The sequence below is a fragment of the Paramacrobiotus metropolitanus genome, unplaced genomic scaffold (assembly GCF_019649055.1).
Source record: "Paramacrobiotus metropolitanus isolate TYO unplaced genomic scaffold, Prichtersi_v1.0 Parri_scaffold0000041, whole genome shotgun sequence".
In the NCBI taxonomy this organism is placed as follows: domain Eukaryota; kingdom Metazoa; phylum Tardigrada; class Eutardigrada; order Parachela; family Macrobiotidae; genus Paramacrobiotus; species Paramacrobiotus metropolitanus.
In genome coordinates, this window is record NW_026570261.1 from 155,236 (window position 1) to 173,877 (window position 18,642).

The following is an 18,642-nucleotide window of genomic DNA, read 5'->3' on the forward strand; positions in this document are numbered from 1 at the left end:
GACAAAGCAGTCTCCAAGAGAAATCAAGTACGTGTTCGTTTCGAAGAAATGAATGATTCGCATGTATCATCAATCAATCAATCAATCAATCAATCAATCAATCAATCAATCAATCAATCAATCAATCAATCAATCAATCAATCAATCAATCAATCAATCAATCAATCAATCTATAAGATCCATAATTTCCGACAACTAACCTAGGTTGCAGAAAGTTCTGAAAAACGAACGCTAATATGTTGCCCAAAACGGACTAAGACTCACAGGAAGCCTACTTACGAGCTGAAGCACGTGCTGAAATTATTATCAAATGGCAGACATCATTTGTAGCAAAATGGGAAACAAATCTTCTGTATCAAAAAAATTACCTAAAAAACAGGGTTGAAAGAAAGTGCCTATAGTCCGCAGAACTACCGATATGAGCAATAAATAGTTGTAATGACTGTCCATAGTCATTTTTTCTATAGAAAACGTTCCGCAAAAGCCCACTTCGAAATAAAGACCCTAAACATCGCCCTTGTAAAATGATAAATGGTGGAGGTCAATTACATTTGGGTAAGCGTTGCGCGTCGGGTAACGGGAAAACGCGTAAAAAATGTGACGTAACAGCGTGTAACCAAGCAAACATTCTGATTCGCAGTCACAAAATCTGGGATGGGTTTTCAGCTTACTTGTCCGCGTAAGCGTTGCGCTTCGACGTCGAAGCGCAACCATTACCCAAACTACGAGTAACTCGTAACTCTCCTGCACAGATTAACAAAATTTGTCTGTGTTTGGACCAAAAGTAAATCTAACGACCCAGAGTCACAATCCAAAACTCATAATTAACTTTTGCACAAACTAGGTCACTGGTTAGCGGTCGAAACGCAAAGCGTTGAATTAATAACCCCAGATCACATCGTGCGCAACAAGCAGAAAATCCCGCTCCAAACTCCCACGTCCCATTCGCCAGTCCACAGAGCTCGGAAGATTCACCAGCCAGGAGGTTCGCGAAGATGACCACAGACAGTTGAATGAAATGAGCGACGAAATGACGAAAATGCCAGGGTCCTCCAGGGTTCCCGAGTCCAGATCCACGGTTCGCACCCTCACCAAACACGAGGGAAGCCCACACGGAACGCCAAAGCACTGAACTAGCTAGGTCACTGGTTAATGGTCGAAACGCAGAGCGTTGAATTACTAACCCCAGATCACATCGAGCACAGCGCCCAGAAATCCCCCGCAGTCCGCCCCCATGGCCTGCTAAATTCTCCCCGTGGCCCGAACTCCAGGCCCCGCATGGCTCCATAAAACAGGCAGGAAAACAGTACGACATCAGATCAACAGTCATGAGTAAGAGCAGTAAAGAGTATCAAGGAATGAGATATGTGCTGGAAGACAGTAAGTGAGGTGATCCAGTACGATGGGCTCGTGGCGAACGATTCCGCGATATGGTTTGTCCCTGCCAATCTGGTATGAACCAGAAATGGCAGGGCTTGTAATTTGTTCGAAAAAGCTTACCAAAAATAAAGTGAATCGTAAGGAAAAACAAGAACTCTAGACAAGCCTGTCTAGAGGAAAATGTAGAAAATGTAGGTCTTAATCAGGATCTTAATTATTAGTTTGCTACACTGCTAAAACTTCTGCTTATCTTGTTTGTCATGCTGCTTATCTTGTTTGTCATGTTTTTAGGATTGGTAGATTTGCTGTCTGCGAATTTTTTGTTGAAAACCTGTATTCCATGTGGTTAATTCATAATAATAAGATTAACTTTTTTGACGTGATACCACATTTACCACATCACAGCATTAAAAATGAGTTTTTCAGTTCCACGACGGTGTTCAATTTCTTTCTTGGCACGGAAGCGTACTCGACTCACGATTGGACGATTGTTTTTCTGCTGAGTCATGGCTAATTTTTTACGCGGCTCTCGATTACCCGACGCGCAACAGTTACCCAAATGTAATTGACCTCCACCAATAACTGGCAAAATATACCAGAAAACCGTGCGCCATCCAGAGAACTAACTGGTGATGTTTTCAGTTACTGTATACAGTATAATACGTTGAACCCCGTGTAAATAAAAACACACAGTTTATTATTAAATTATAAACTGTTTTTCTTGCACACAGGTATGTTGTACTTCTCTGGTCATGCCCACTGACCAGTGGAAGGACTGCACAAGGTGGTACAGCAGCAGCGCAGAACTACACCTGCCAGTGAGAAATACTATCGTCATCCCTTCACCGTGCGGTCCCAGAAAAGCCGGTTTTGTTCGTTATGCATGGGCACCGACTCCTTGCCCATTTAAAAGCTGTCAGATCTACGCCACAGATTACACGGGCGACGCAACGGGACTGCCAGGGCAACCATTTGTTTTGCCAACTAACTGGACATGCCCCAGCTGAACGCTTTGAGCACTAACAAGAAGTAGCAGCTGTATCCGTATTCCATCCTGTCGGCTGCAAAATGACCTTTTCGTTTTATTAGCATGCTTATTCTTTTTGGATTACTGTAACGTCATTAGCTTTTTGAAAGAACAGAAGCAGTCGCTCCATTTATCTTTTTGCATTTAAGTTGCAACTGTGCATGGCAACATTTGGCCTTAAAAAAACAAAGTAATTCCTAAATACACATTCTGGTTTTCATCCAATAAATTTCTCTGATTGTATTCTTCCTATAATAAAAATCCGCTCACTCACCATTATGCGTCAAACAGTACATAAAACAAGGAAGCCGTTAGTTATGAACAAAACTTTTAACAATTCGATCTCGACCCTTCTCCTACTTTAGAGTCTAGACCATGTACTCGTACATGAATAGCAGACATCTGTTATACTTGTGCAAAAACTTCCGGCAAATGTTTACCGGAAGCAATAAGTTTTGGTTTCCTATTCAGTTTTTTACATATCATCCTGATCGCGACTGGAAAGAAAACCCATAGGACACCATAAATCATTCGATTTATTTTCACTTTAGAATTAGTTCCCCAGAATTAGCTCCCGCCGATGCTGCAAGTGTACACTGGTGTGAACAGCGATGAAAAGACAGTTGAGTAGGCGTTTTTCCTAAGCAGGTCGCACCATCTACATGTATAACCGAATGGCATTTAAAATTGGTGCCAGTGCATTTTTCAATTTCAGCTGCTTTCAAGCGCCAAGGCCATATCATCCCAAGTTGCGGTACTAGACGTTAGTTGTTCGTCAGCACATTCACAGCATATAAAACATCTAAGTTTATCGAAGGTCAATTTAAGCCCGATTCTGTAATTCCGACTGAAAGAAAACAACAAAATTGGATTGAAAAGTGAGCTGAGAAACGTCAAAAAGTAAACAGTCGTACCAAACCCCTCGAGGTCAAGTTTCACATTTATCCCCATGATGCAACGAAGGATGCAATGGAGTACAGCCGGGATGATTACCGTAAGCGTTATAGCAAAATACATACATTCGGCTTGCTCTGTACTCTTTACTCCGAAGAAAATTGCCAATGCTGCCTAGTTTGGTGCAGAAAAGGTGTGTTGGGAAAATTCTAATTCTCGTAGTATAAATGCTCTGGATGTCAGCAAACGCTGAGCTCGGTGATACATACGCAGCAACAGCCTGATATATAGCCCAGTTACGATAAAAAGTGGAATGACGTACAGTATCGCTGTCAACACATGATAAAGAGCTGGTACAGATGTTTGTAAGCTGAAGCTCATGGGAACTGCTTGGCAAACACTTCCTGGTGGGAATATTCCTAAAAAAGAATGTTTTTATCAATGAAATTAATGAGTAACCTAAGCAAGCATATAGAATATAACACGCAGCCAGATAAGACAAAGTATTTCTTCCTACCAGTGTATAAAGTTAAGAGTTGCATCGTTGCAGATATCAGGAAAATCACTAAACTCGTGACAATTTTATTATCAATCCACTTCTCGTGGAAGGCTGGATGCAAGGTCTTTAAATATCGGATACCGGAAATTGCAAGTATGTGGGCTAGATCTGATCTAGCCACTACGTCTTTTAACGAGGAATTCACGCATGGAGAAATTATATCATAAAATCCAGACGGGAGAACAAAATTTTGTGACAAATACGCCACAAAAAAGGAGGACATAGCAGTTTGTAAAATGTCCCAGACACTATTTGAAACAATAAAGCGCCTATCTGAGTACGTAATGCCCGATGAGGCAGTATTGCAATGAGCCAGAAACAATTGGCCACAACAATCAACACCGACAAAATCATCCCAAATACATCCACCACGGAAATGCCGCTACCAAAATGTACAAAAAAAAACTGGATAGCTCCGATTGTCGGATCCATATGGCGATTCTCCTGTGTGGTTTTTCATTTCTGGGAAAAACAACGGTATTCTTTTGATATGGTAAACGTATCTCAGGTTTTGGAGAAATGATACAACCAAGGTGTAACAAAATTAAAATCTCTAAAGTATTTCCTTAAAGAAGATCTTTTAGCATTTCCGCACCGGCACTAGGCTACAGGAAAATAGATAATATATAAACAATGGTCGGCACTCTGTATGCATCTAGAGTTCTACAATATACGACGCACTGATAAGTACAGCATTTACGCTGATTAAAGTTCATCATAAAACCAATTCGGTGCTTTCCTATGAAGACATTTGAGCGCTTTGACGTAGCTTAAACCAGGTTTCAGATGAAGTGTTTGTTATTTACTTAACAGTAGAAGTAGGCATGTACAAGCTTGTCCGGTAGTTTCCTACGTAAAGATACAGCTAGCGCGAAGTTTGCGCTTATAACGATGGCCACTTCACTACGTTCATCACACTGCCTAATTATGCGCTCCGCAGTCAGATTGTCATTTACTGCACCGACCATTTTCTAGTCACTTTCCGAGGCAGTTACTATTATTCCCCTAAATTATATGGCGCGCAACAAGCTACCAGCCACCCAAATGCATGTTACGTGTTTAAACAGTGTGGCGTGGCGCGCCGTAGTGTGAAGTTTGGCGTAACACGCAAATTTGTGTAATTCGCTGTACAGATTCGTCAGAAATTACCGGACAAGCTTGTATATCGAATATGTCGCGTGTACTGCATTCGCATTTGTACTTGTGCTACGTAAGTAAATGCTTAATTGCCGCACCTTTACCATTAACGATAATTTTTCGCTACTTCATTCAGTAATGCGCGCAATTAGGTTGGCAGATGATATTCGTAAACGCTGTCAGTAATGTTGACCAGCCTATCTCTCTGCCATTCAGCAATGGATAAAAAATTTCCGCCGCTGTTTTTTACTACCGCAGCTAAGTAGTTATTACCTTGCCGTCGATTGACTCAGCAGCCAGACATGAGTTAACTGCGCGCCAATAACTAATGCTTTTCGATTATTGACGGACACATCGGCGTTTCCTCTGGAAACATAATAAGCAGAGGTCATGCGGTTTTCAGCCGAGGTCATGCGGTTTTCAATTTACGCTTTGCTTTGTTAGCGGGCTAGGAGGGCCTAAGAATATTATCCGGTCACTCGACGGATGCAGCAAGGATACGTTAATAAGGGATTTGGCCCGGTACGCTTATAGTACCAAATTCGGGTACATACACGAGAACTTTCGCTGTCGCGCACTCCTAAACACTTTTTTGCATTGCTTTATGACATTTTATAGCCAAAGGATTTATATACACAGACGTGAAATCCGTTTGAGCGCGCAATATCCGATTCGGGAGTTATTAATAAAATAAATTCCAAAAGTTTAAACGCGCGGAGGTGTACCAAAAGTCTTATTATGAACCGATGCCCTTCAAATTTTGCACAAAAAGGCACATTACTATGAACATCGTTTTGGTATCGAACCAGCTTTCTACCATTTTTGTCAAATTTTACTTAATTTTTTAAATTTTTGAAATTCATTTTAAAATTTGAAAAAAATGGTAGAAAGCTGGTTGGTACCAAAACGATCTTCATAGTAATGTGCGTTTTCGTGCAAAATTTGAAGAGCATCGGTTCATAATAAGACTTTTGGTACACCTCCGCGCGTTTAAACTTTTGGAATTTTATTTCATTAATAACTCCCGAACCGGATACCCGGCAACTTACCTTAGGCCATCTAGCCCGCTAATAAGGCAAAGGTATCTTAAACGTATCTAAACGTATCTTAACGGCAACTTAACGTTAAGGGTGTACGTGACGTTAACGTTATGTGCTATTTTGTATTGCGTTAGCGACGAAGTGGGTAAACTACTGTATCTGTAGTACAAAGAAACCAAGATACGGGAAGAAAGCTTCGGAAAATAATATTATGAAAAGGTCAATACTAATTGTGTGGCATCCAGTTCCGGGCGAAAAGTCGGGTTCTATGCGCTAAAACAACTGCAGTATACAGCCAAAATTTCGTAAATTTAAGCATCAGTACAGTAATCACAGAGGAATAAGCAGTTACTAAAGCGAATTTTACTTAATTCATCAACGCTAAATAAGAAATTAGTCATTGCAGCTCGTAAAACGTGGGTGATCAAGGTTATTAAACTATACTCGATGTCGTTAATCGCGCACAGTAGAAAGGAGCACATTCTAAGGAAAAATCGAAATACAGATAGTACATACAGATCGTACATAGTGTACAAGCTTGTCCGGTAATTTCTGACGATTCAGTACAGCGATTTACACAAATTTGCGTGTTACGCCAAACTTCACACTACGGCGCGCCACGCCACACTTTTTAAACACGTAACTTGCCTGTGGCTGGCTGGTGGCTTCGTTCACGCCATATAAGTTAATAAGAATAATAGTAACTGCCTGGCAGAAGGTGGCTAGAAAATGGTCGGTGCAGTAAGAGACAATCTGACTGCGGAGCGCACTTAAGGAGTTTGATAAACGTAGTGAAGTGGCCATCGTTATAAGCGCAAAATTCGCGCTAGCTGTACCTTTACGTAGGAAATTACCGGACAAGCTTGTACAAGTACGTCATAGTCTGCTACTGTCTATAAAATTATTAATGCAGACATAAATGTAACAATATCGCTTGTGCCAGGAAAAACAATTACAACAACCGCCAAACGTGAATTGCAAGCGTGCATTCCAACTGGAACGCACGTTTTCAGTTCACGGAATCATGGCATTGGCAAATTTCATAATTCTTTACAGCCAACGCAGTGACTGTGCGAACAATGATGAATATTTCCTGTTTACGCGAAGAAAATCTCCATATAACTGACGACTGCACCGGAACTGTCCATTACAAATTTCACGTGCGACAACCGCGACTTTTTTCTCTGCAGCGTTCGTACCCCGGCATTATATTCCCGGAAAGCGGCAACAGTTCCTTCCGGGATTCGGAATATTATTTGCCAAAATGCGTTTCTTCCCGCTCCTGACCGTTGTTATCCCGTTGGTCATCCTGGCGCACCACACGGCCACCGCCCAATGGTGGCGGCCGACCACAGCCAAACCGCGGACGGTGTGTGCCTGGCGCGGTAAAACGCCATACTGCCACTGGGAATCGTACTGCCGGCCGGGCGAGTGGGAGGCGGAGACCAGCGAAGAGCAGGACGAACGGGATCGCCAAGACGGCTACATCGACGGCTGGTGCCGGATAGGTTTCCGCCGGAAGTGTTGTAAAACGATTATCCCGCCGACGCCGCCCCCCAAGGTATACACGCCTCACTGCCGCGTCACGGGGCGGCCGCAATGTACGACGGAGGAGTGCCGGCCGGATGAAGTGGAGCGCGGAAACAACAACGACAAATGCACAACACCAGGCACCAAGCGCCTCATCTGCTGCGAGCGCAAGCATATGCTGTCCGTCAAGGCCGATCGCGAGCTGCAAGTGTGGAGGGACAAGTTGAACTCGCTCCCAATTTACCCCAATTGTGGCCCGAAATTATGCGCCTCCACAACCGCGCTTCCCTAGTTTATATATATATATATATGTCTCCTTTTTGATATTTATTTTTCATTTTACACATTTTATTTTTTCTATATAGATATTTTATATAGGGATTGTATAGGGATTGTTATATAATTAACTAAGTTTCATAATTTTAATTGATTTTTTATGGATATTCTCTAGACGGAAGATCACAGCTATCGAGTGTGGTCTGCAAGCGTGCATTGTTTTTCATTGCACTGATTGGGTAATTAAAAAAATCCTTGTGCGGATATTGTTTACCCAGCTCTCTAAACCAGACAATTATTATATGTCTTGTGTGCTTTACCATACTTCAGATGTGCATTAAATTCAGGCGCAAAATTAACCCGTTTGGTATAAGGCTATACGTAGTTGTTCTGGATTTTGTTGATTTACACGCAGGGTTGTTTTTCCATTTAATCATTACAGACAGTATTCAAAATTTAACGGTCGTATTTGTACCCACTCAACCGGCACTAAGAGTAAGCACACGATAATGTAGTCGTATACTTTGTACACTTAATAATGCGTAATAATAATAATTGTAATAGCTACAATAATTCATAATATAGCGTCTAAGCACAAAATAGCACAAAGTTATTTATACAGTGTATGGAAGCGCAAGTTTCCTTTAAGGCCATTTTAAATTATTTAACTGGGCGCAGCCGTTCAATTCATTATGGTGTATAACGTGGGCCTCTGTGTGCAGCAAGTACAGAGTAGAAACGGTTAAATAACACAAAAATGGCAAATTCTACATATTCGAATAATTTAATGTTGAGTCAGATTAACTGCACACAAGAATACTTTGTCGATTCAATATCAGAAATTAACGAAATATATACCATATTTCAGTTACTGGAGTATTCTGGACTCCCGCACATCGATGGACGTGATGTGGTCTCGTGACTATATTGTTTGCAGTCGAAAAATGTGGAGTACAATTCGTATCCTTTGATTTTATGAGCCAGTCATGGATGCATCATACATGTACAGATAATGTACGGTACGCTCTTCGATTAACATATGTAACAATGTTGCAACGTGTCGAGATTCACAATAAATTATTGTCAACGAAGAAACTGAAAATGTGCATTCGAAATTCCGTACAAAAAACTCGGTGATTGTATTTTTGCACACAATGCACACGAATATTTTGATGTTTATACGGAGAAAAGCTTCATGTACTAGACGCATATATCGTATACAGGAATTCTCTGCTGTATATTTAACGCGCAGCAGATACGCCGTTCTTCTCTGCAGTTGTAGTGCTACGAAATTTGCTGTACTGTTTTTCTGCGCATACGAGATTCTAAGGGAAAATGCGTTGCATCCCACTCGCGGTCTTCCTTCTCCCGCTGCTCTTCCTGACGCTACACACGGTCACCGCTAACTGGCGCCATCTTAATGGCTATTGGCAGTGGATTACGCCCGGACCGAATTTGAAAATGCGGACGGAGTGTACGTGGCGCGGTAAGGCGCCCCTGTGCGCCCTGGAATCGGCCTGCATCGGGGAGGAAATGCAGCACGATACCAGCGAAGCGGAGGACCGCGCGGATCGGGCCAAAGGCTTCACAGCCGGCGTGTGCACCCTGGGTTTCCGCCGGAAGTGCTGTGTGCAGATCGAACCGAACAAGGGCTTCCGCGAGCCGGAGCGCAAATGTCGTGTCCACGGCCGTTTCCCGCACTGTACGACGGAGGAGTGCCGGGCGGATGAGAAGGAGACCGACCGCATGTTCCATCGCTGCCGCACACCGGGTAGCTACCGGATCATCTGCTGTCTGAAGAAATATCTGTCCTAGTGTGCTCCGCGGATAAACGCGCAGCTGTACGCAAATTTATTGTGCAAGATGAATTATTAATGACATTTATAGCGTTTAGTGCGAATGTTGTTGATTTATTTAGGATTATTATATTGATATTTTGGAGGTTATTTCATACGTTTTGCAAAAAAAATGCCATGTCGAGAAGTTTTCGCGGTTTAAGGCTAAGACATCCGGGCTTTGTTCGTTCATGTCGGCTGAGTGCTTTTTTATTGGTGAAAAAAAACATAAAATAATCGATCCAAATCATCTGTTTTATTGGAATAAAAAATGGATAAGATTAGTCTCGAAAACGGTTACAGCAACATGTAATCGCTACATGTGTCCACAGAGGATTTCACAATTTTTAAGGACTATCTTCATCCATAAACTACTATTAAGTAAACTTGCGCGATGTAATCGTATATTAATTACTTCTAATGCATTTGTGTATGATGCGCGACAACAGTGCGGCCACGGCGAAGACACTGACACAGTTAATCAGTGGTGATCGGGTAACCATAAGCAGAAATATGAAAACATCATACCCGTCCGCTGGTGGGTGAATTAAATTGAAAAAGAACATTTATCTTCATATTGTACGAAAAATATATTTTACATACTGTATATTGCTAATTCGTCATAAACACATTAGTGGCGGTCCGGTGTCGCCGGGTTTGCTGTCGAGCATTAAGGATGTTCACCAGAATGTGTAACCACCGCCACCGCTGCCTTTAAAAAAGTCCGCTTGCTGCTTCTGTGTGACGGTGACGTTTCCACCCTGGACCGCCGCGATCTGCGCGGCATTCGGCATACAACCCGGTGGAGGCGGCTGCATATTAAAGGCGAAGAAATTAATAGTCATAACTATTGCACACTACTTTCTACAGTACAGATAAACCGTTTTCCGTAATATTGTAACAGTTTTTTACTGTGCATACATCCAGAAATTGTGGAAGTTGACTTTCCTGATTCATCGATAACCTTACCGGAACTGAAGCGCTTGTACTGCCATCAAACCGGGCGCCGCCGTCAAATCCGCCATGGTGTATAATATGGGCCTGTGGCTGCATAGAATACAAACGCATCCATGTAATTCGATGTCAATGCATCAGTTACAGTTCACAGTTTACATACACATAGATAAATACCGTTTTACAAAAATTATTAAATGCCGTTTTCAGTTACTCTGCTGGTGTATTGTTCATAAGATTCACTACATTACACTGATAATGAAACGATACGCACGAATCAAATTTCACTGCATACTGTACTAACACCACGAAATTCACTCAGTAATTTTACCACTTTCGATTAATAACAGGTAGAATGAGTATTTATTCGTTATATCAATTATATGTAATTATATGTACTGTATATCGGCATATGTAAAAATTATAAGCAGTAATTTGATTATCACCGCCATTAAAATTAATGTTGCTGTGTTTATATACGTACGTATATAGATATTGTATAATATCAAAGCTCTATGCATATGTATTAATACGACAGTAGTCGCCGTAACTGACATATGTGCAGTACAGGTAAGTACGTAGTGTTATAAATGTACGTACCCGGAAGTACTGCGGCTGTTGTGGTGTGACGTATCCATGCTGCGGCATGTGGGTGGCCGGAATCTGGGGGTAATACTGCTGGTATCCCGGGACCGTGGCACTGGGAGTGTAGGGCGGCGGAGCACCAGCCACACTGGACTGCGGCATGAAGCCCCCGGCCTGGGGCGGATACGGCATGGGCGCCGTTCCCGCCTGTGGCGGCATGGGATACTGGTAGCCCATGGATTGCGGGGGATATGGCGCGCCGCCCTTTTCGGGATACTGAGCCATGGTTAATTTTTTTTTATAAAATGTGGTTCTTCGTCGACGGTGAACACAGTATATTAAAGGGTATGTACAGCACGACACATTCACGGCCAAGGTTAGCGTGTGGAGTATTTATAGCGTGTTGCTTGACTGCAGTACGCATGAGCGTGCTTAAAATGAGTAAATGTTTATCAGGTGGTTAGCACCGTTTGTGATGTTGTTCGATAAGATATGGACTGTGTTTGCTTAATTGTTCTCCGTTCTCGTATATTTATGAAAGCTGGTGAAATGTCGTCAGTTGCTAGTATGCGAAGTACAAAATGTCGTGCATACCGGAAAGAATTAAAGAAAAATATCATATCACAGGAGCACCGTACGTAATAAACTATCAGTACGAGTAGCGAAGTGCAGTTTTTTGAAGAACAGGTTTGTGACACAGTTTTGTATCCTGCAGTAAGGTCCGACATCCTATCTCCACATCTTAAAAATGTCAAATTATTCAAATTTCCGGAGACCAGATTCATCGATGAATTTGTTGATGATTCGTAATGTGCATGTCTGCATCAGTACGGTATACGTATCTGTACTGTTCTGGTGCCTCTGCATTTACAAAACAAATCACCAACAAACTGTTACTCCGGTTTTGCATGGGATTTATAATCACAGCCGCAATATAGAAAAATAGCACTATGTACAAAAATTAACATAAAATCTATGCCAGCAAAAAGCTACCTGTACAGCATACCGCTGACGTTCTTAAATCCGGTTCTAATACATATTTACAGTTTGGTAATTTGCTAACCATAACAAAACTAATGATAACTTAATCAAAAATGTGGTGGTAGCCAAATGTTAAATGTAGTAAACATTTATTCTAATAAACATGTCAACATAAAGCCGGCTGCTCAGAGTCCTTGGTTGGCCGGACTGCGCGCTTCCTCCACAATACAGGGATGGGTGTGCTCAACTCCCGGAAACTCAGGTAGAAGAATACGGAATCCAGTAGAACAGCGTCGTCGATATACTGCGAAACGTGTCGAGTTTGGTGGGCGAGATAGAACCGATAACGATGTAATAGACCATAACGGGAATTCAGCAAATCGTTGCACACAGCGTCAGCAATGTCAGCAGAACGAACGGCTGCCGCGATTGACCTTTGGAACCCGATGCTTTGTTTGTCGAGTTCTCGCTAGTTCCCGTCTCGCTGCGCTACTCGCTGCGCCTTAGTAAACTGTTTCTTTTCTGAATGGCCTTCCACAGCAGTACGGGACAACACGCTGGAATCAAAATTTTAGGCATGGAATACACCGCCACGGGGATGAACATGTATCTAAGTTTGAAAAGTTGAAATCATTCTTTCAGGACTCTGGATTTTGAACGTCCCGGCGAAATCGAATGAGACTTCGCTTGTTTGAAAAAAAAATTGAATTGTAGAAAAAAAACATCGTTCATCAGCCGCTGTGGTATTTTTAAACGATACGTTGTCGTTAAAATATTTATTTTAAAGTCCTGAAGACAGATTATTGTGCTGCAGCACGCGCCACGATGTACACGTCAAAGGGCGTGCGCTGCTTTTTTCCGTGCAGGACCATGAGCAGGACTGCTGTGTTGAAAGAAGAGGGAGAAAACGGTGGTACTGATAAGTCAGATGGATGGGAAGTTCGCAGTTGCACCTGTTGACGGACATGGCTGTCGCGTTGACCTCATTAACCGTAATATTTACAGAAGACTTCTCTGGCTTCTGAATGTGAAGTTATGCAAAGGCGAAACCGGAACTGAAGATAGTTTCACAGGGAAACTAAGATAGAAAAATCACCGGTGATCAAACAATCAACCAGCGTCAGTTTAAATATCAATCAGAAAAACTAGCGATTCATTTTCGTCTTCGCGAACATCCTTTTAACCGAACCAGCGTCGATTTAAGTGAGCCGTTTTCACCCGGTGGCTGCGGTTACGTTTCATCCGTCCGTCGTGTTGTGGTTGAATTTCGGCGATTATACAAGTCATACAACATAAAATGTTATATGACTCGTATAACCGCCAAAATGGGTGTCGTTAAACAAATGTGAACACGTCAACACTGCCTGTTACGACATTACCAGGTTGTCTTTCATGCTATTGCTGCACGGAGACTCGCTCCCGCAGAGTTTGTACTTTGAAGGTTTTAATTAGGGCATTTTCTTCTTTCCGAACCTTGTATAGGTGCACCCTAAGCTTTGTAATTCACAACACGGAGGCACCCTGGTCACCTAGTAGGATTCGCAGAAACCAGATAATGTATTCGAATCTCGAACCGTAAAGGAAACGACATGGCTGCTACAAATATTGTAATTCTGTTCGGTAAAATTTGAAAGACGTTGGTTTCTTGTGGTGTTCTTTATTGTACGTAATATTAGTATTGCCTTGCCTCTGTGAACCCTGTATGCCGTTATGAAAATAATAATTTTACTTTTGTACAGCACATTCGGTTCGCAGAACGTGACTGGAAAAAGTTCAAACGCAAACCGTCGCTCAGCTTGCAGCTGGCATTCTCGTTTAGAACCGCACCTCGACCGTTGAGTATTTTACATAAAGGCGTGGACGTGTTAGAAACGCTCTGTACTGTCACCCTGTGGATACAGCGTACGGCGTATCGCGTGTCACATATCACTGAAAAGTTTCCAACTTCCAAGTACTGTAGCTTAACAAAATCATGATAACTGCGTTCAGTCCTGCTTTCCTAATTGTAAAATGTACTGCTTTACACAATCAGGGACTTTCCACTGTTGTAAAGATCTTATACTTCACGACATCCATTCATAATCGATTACTACATAAAAAGTATCAAAATACAATGAATTTTACAAATAGTTTTGTAATGATACGGTGTCGCAATGGAGCGCTTCGTCGGTATCTCTTGCCGCAATAAACGCGGTGACATTGATCGTTAACGGGTGCGTGCTAATCCTCTTCGTTGCCCATTCCAAACTGCGCACTTCGTTCTCTACGTATCTCATCAATCTGCTGGGCGTCAGTATCGTGGTAACCGTTGGCGATCCTATGCGTCTTGTGGAAAGGATACAAACAAGTCGCTGCTTCAGTTCGGCGCTGGGCGCTGACATTTCCGTTTAACTATCTCACATATCACTCTGCCGGAATGGCCGTCATGATATGTTTCTTATCGCTAGGATACTGTCATGTACTCGTTATGCCATTTCTGATTAAGGACTTTTTATTCTACCGTCCACCCGTCGGTACAGATCGAGTGTGCGATGTCACATATGAAGCACAGCCCATTATGGCACAGTTTGGAGATGTGGGTGTATTTGGTACCGGTTTTTCTCATTTTGGCGTTTTATCCGTATTTATTCTGGAAACGAAAATCAACGGCGAGCCTGACCTCGAATGTCGTCAGCCGAACCCCAAAAGCGGCGCAAGAAAATCGGCGGGCTTTCATTGTTATGACCGCCTTGACAGTCTGTATTGTGCTATGTTGGACGCCAGCGAAGATTTATGGGATAATGACAACATTTTTCGAAAGTTATTCCCGCACTCTGGCAATAACTGCCGATTTTATTCTTCTAACGCAACGAGAAATCGATCCGGTAATTTTTGTCATGACACTAAAAGATCTCCGAGCAGCTGCTAAATCCAGTATGTTGTAATGCATTCCATGACAGTGGATCATTTACTGAAAATGGCGCGGTAACTTGTAAGGTTACCGTTTATGGATATCCTGTTGGAATTCGCTGTATTTGACACCTTTTTCCTAGCAATGAGCTCCTTTCTCGTCGAAACTTGCCGTAATGGCTCGACTTCTGAATTTTATCCCTTAAAACTATAATTTTGGGCGTATTCCGCTCCCGCCACATTTTAATGCGTCAAGCGCAATCAAGTATCTATAACATTATGATGTGCACGTACATGAGAGTCAGTGACACCTGCGCAAAAACGGGTTTTCTATATTAAAGACTCAAAAAAGTGGTTTTGAAGTGTAGCCATAGAAATTCCGTCAAAGATTTTGCGTTTTAAATTTGTGTAAACTTTATTAGCTTTTCAACATCGTTTGTGAAGTTCTTTGATAAGATAAGTAGTGTTTGTTCAATTGTTCTACTCTGTATTTACGTTGAAGACAGCCGGGAAAATGGCGTCAATAATCGGTACGGAATACTGTACCATCTTTTTTCCTTGCAATAAAATCTGACATTATTTCTTCATTTCTGAAACTGAAAAATTGCGAAGTAATATTAAGAGCAAAAGGAGCCGAATTTAAGGACAAATTTTGATGGCAGTTTATTGGTATGCGTTGGGCAGATTTTCAATAGATTTTCTGGGAATAATTAGGAAGGAAGTACAACAAGTACATAAAAAGATTTTACACAGTTTCCGCATCGAGCAGAAAACAGCAACAGTACTTAAAAATTCAGTAATAACCATTGAACTCTGCTTATAGGCACGCCAATTGCTTTCTAAAAACGCTATGTAAACACTTGCTTAAACTGGCGGTGTGGGAGAACCCTTCCGCCAGTAACTGGCGGCCAGTTACACCTTTTACAAGCTGAGATAGCTCCTTTATTATTTGGTAATTTAGTAACGGGATATGTTGAACTCAATAAACTGGCTGCTCGATGTTGATCCTTGGCCGGACTGCGCGCTTCTTCCACAATACAGCGAAGGGCGCGCTTAAGCTGCGGAAACTCAGGCAGAAAAACACGGGATCCAGCAGCACCCGCAGACCGAACAGCGTCGTCGCTATGCGGTGAAACGTGTCCAGTTTGATGGGCGAGATATAACCGATCATAATGTAATAGACCATACTGGGGATCCAGCAAATCGTTACACACAACGTCATGAGTGTCAGCAGGATGAACGGGCGTGATTGACCTTTGGAACCCGATGCTTTGTCCGTGGAGTTTTCGCTGGTTCCAGTCGCACTACGCCAGCCTATGCGCCTTGTCAGATTGTTTGTTCTCCGTATGGTCTTCCACAGCAGTACGGGATAGCACGCGGGAATTAAGAGTTTCGGCACGGAATACAACACCACGGTGATGAACATGTACCTAAAGTAAAAATTAGATTTTCAAGATTTTAAATTCAAGCTCGAAATCCCAGTTCTGTAAAACTTTACCCGGAAAAAAAAAATAATTTTCAAATCCAGGTAATAAAGTCTGACAGAATTACTTATTATTAAGCATATGATTGCTGAATGTCATAAATGTATGGAAAATCATTTTACCAGCCATGCTGTGCTTCCATGTTAATCCTGCATCCGTGATTGACCGGCATTCGGTACAGCGCGGCGTCGACAATAATGCCGGGTAGGAGCACAGTGTGAAGATAAATTATCGTACCACTGCCCAGCAATGTGGCGACAGTGAAGGTGTGGCGTTGTTTGTATGTGACTGGCCAGAAGAGCGCCCATCCCCGGCTGACGCTGATGAGCAGATGCATGTGCACTGTAACGGCACTGATAACATAAGTGTTGTACAGGCTCAAAGTGCAGACCGCTTCTCCGGCCCACGAGAAACCATACTGGGCAGTAAGAATTTCTAATGGATGATTGATGGCAGTATACAGGATATTGCTCCCAAATAGCGTCACAATGTATACGTCAAACGGCGTGCGCTGCTTTTTTCCATGGAGTACCATGAGCAAAACTGTCGTGTTCAAGAAGAGAGAAAGGACTGTTGCACTAATCAACCCGATGGACGGGGAATTTACAGTCGTGCTGTTTACGGTCCTCAACGTAGAGTTCCCCGAATACATCGACAAATTCACAAGATCAGCCATTGCTTTCTTGAAATAATAAAATTTCTTATAAAACGGAGTTTTGAAAAGTCAACCGTTGCGTTGCATTGCGTTGCATTGCGTTGCGTTGCGTTGCATCAACTATGAAAACAAACAGCGCCGGTTTATATACGCATCAGAATATGGACGATTCTTCTTCTTAAAATAAGCTTTTAACTGCGCCATTCCCATTCTATGCCTGCGGTTGCATTCCATCAAGTCCGTCGCATTGAGATCACATTTCGGCGATTGAAAGATGTGCATAATATGTAGATCATAGTGCGCTGCTTTGTAATCTACCGCGTATTATGCAACTGAATCTAGTCAAAAGAGAAATTGCAAACCATATTCAGAACGGTTTACAGACATGCACAAAAGCACAAATTTTTGGGATGGGCATATGTTTGCCAGCGGCTATTGTAGACAACTGCAGATGCCGATGTTATTGGCTCATGCTGGCGTATTGTACTCTGTATAATGTATAATGCATTTTGAATGTTCTGAATATTTCTATACGGCCTGTTATGACATTATCCAGCACAGTACTCAAGGGACTTTCTTGGATTTCTTACAGTGAGTACGGTAATGCATGGTTCCCCTGAGTGACCCCTTGTGTACGGTATTGCATTATCAGTTTCCTCGCCAGGCAGTCATTCATATTACTGACATCCAATTCCGCAGATTTTGTATGGTAAAGCCTTTAATTAGAGTATTTTTGTCAAAACCTAGGCGTTCTACGCTAGAAATTCGCGGCAGTGACCCACCCTAGTTTGTATTCAAAAGCACCGGACAATATCGCACAAAGTAGCAAGGAAATGACACGGCGCTACACACCCTGTAATCCCACTCGTTTGGACTAGGGATTGCGCTGCTCCTTCAAGATCTTCTTTCATTTACACAGTACTTCCCTGCCTTTTGTATCCAGGTGCTTTGTGTACACTGTTCGTTTTTTCGCTTTCACCCTTGTTTTCACGAGCACGACGAGAGAAATCTTAACATCCGGAAATTTAGGCCCAGTATGCATACAGTATTGTTATGGTGCGGAAAAGGAATCGTAAGTTTGCTCTCGTCGTGCTCGTGAAAAAAAGGTAGAAAGCGAAAAATTTCTGGATGCTACGTCCATGAACTAATTACGGAAACAAATAACTAACATTTTGTGCGCTACTTACTGGAAACATCAGGAATTGTTTTACGAAATATTTACACAACTTGGATTTGAAGTAGGTTGAAAGCAAACAAATGTGACGGAGATGAAGTTAAGCATACTTCATACTTTAGTACAGAAGTAACAACCAAACCGTTCCGCAAATGCCAGTAAGCATTAAACTGAGTTACAGACTGTGAGTAATTGGTAGTGGCGGTCATAAGGTTCGGTCATAAGGTTTTGCACGGAGCGTA

The 18,642-nt window shown here is 42.3% G+C and overlaps 2 protein-coding genes across 2 annotated transcripts; both read right to left on the reverse strand.

The window, feature by feature from the left end:
- Nucleotides 1–10,070: 10,070 nt before the first annotated feature.
- On the reverse strand, nt 10,071–11,621 carry LOC129590665 (DAZ-associated protein 2-like). Its single transcript, XM_055486003.1, has 3 exons — nt 11,233–11,621; nt 10,648–10,725; nt 10,071–10,490 (listed from the first exon to the last, which is right to left on the reverse strand). Exons 1-3 carry the CDS (start codon nt 11,500–11,502, stop codon nt 10,359–10,361), a joined length of 480 nt encoding a protein of 159 aa, XP_055341978.1. The 5' UTR covers nt 11,503–11,621; the 3' UTR covers nt 10,071–10,358.
- Nucleotides 11,622–15,760: 4,139 nt separating this feature from the next.
- Nucleotides 15,761–17,106, reverse strand: LOC129590645 (uncharacterized). The gene is made up of 2 exons (XM_055485980.1): nt 16,694–17,106; nt 15,761–16,517 (listed from the first exon to the last, which is right to left on the reverse strand). The coding sequence occupies exons 1-2, from the start codon at nt 17,104–17,106 to the stop codon at nt 16,067–16,069; spliced, it is 864 nt and encodes a 287-aa protein (XP_055341955.1). The 3' UTR covers nt 15,761–16,066.
- Between the last annotated feature and the right edge of the window lie 1,536 nt (nt 17,107–18,642).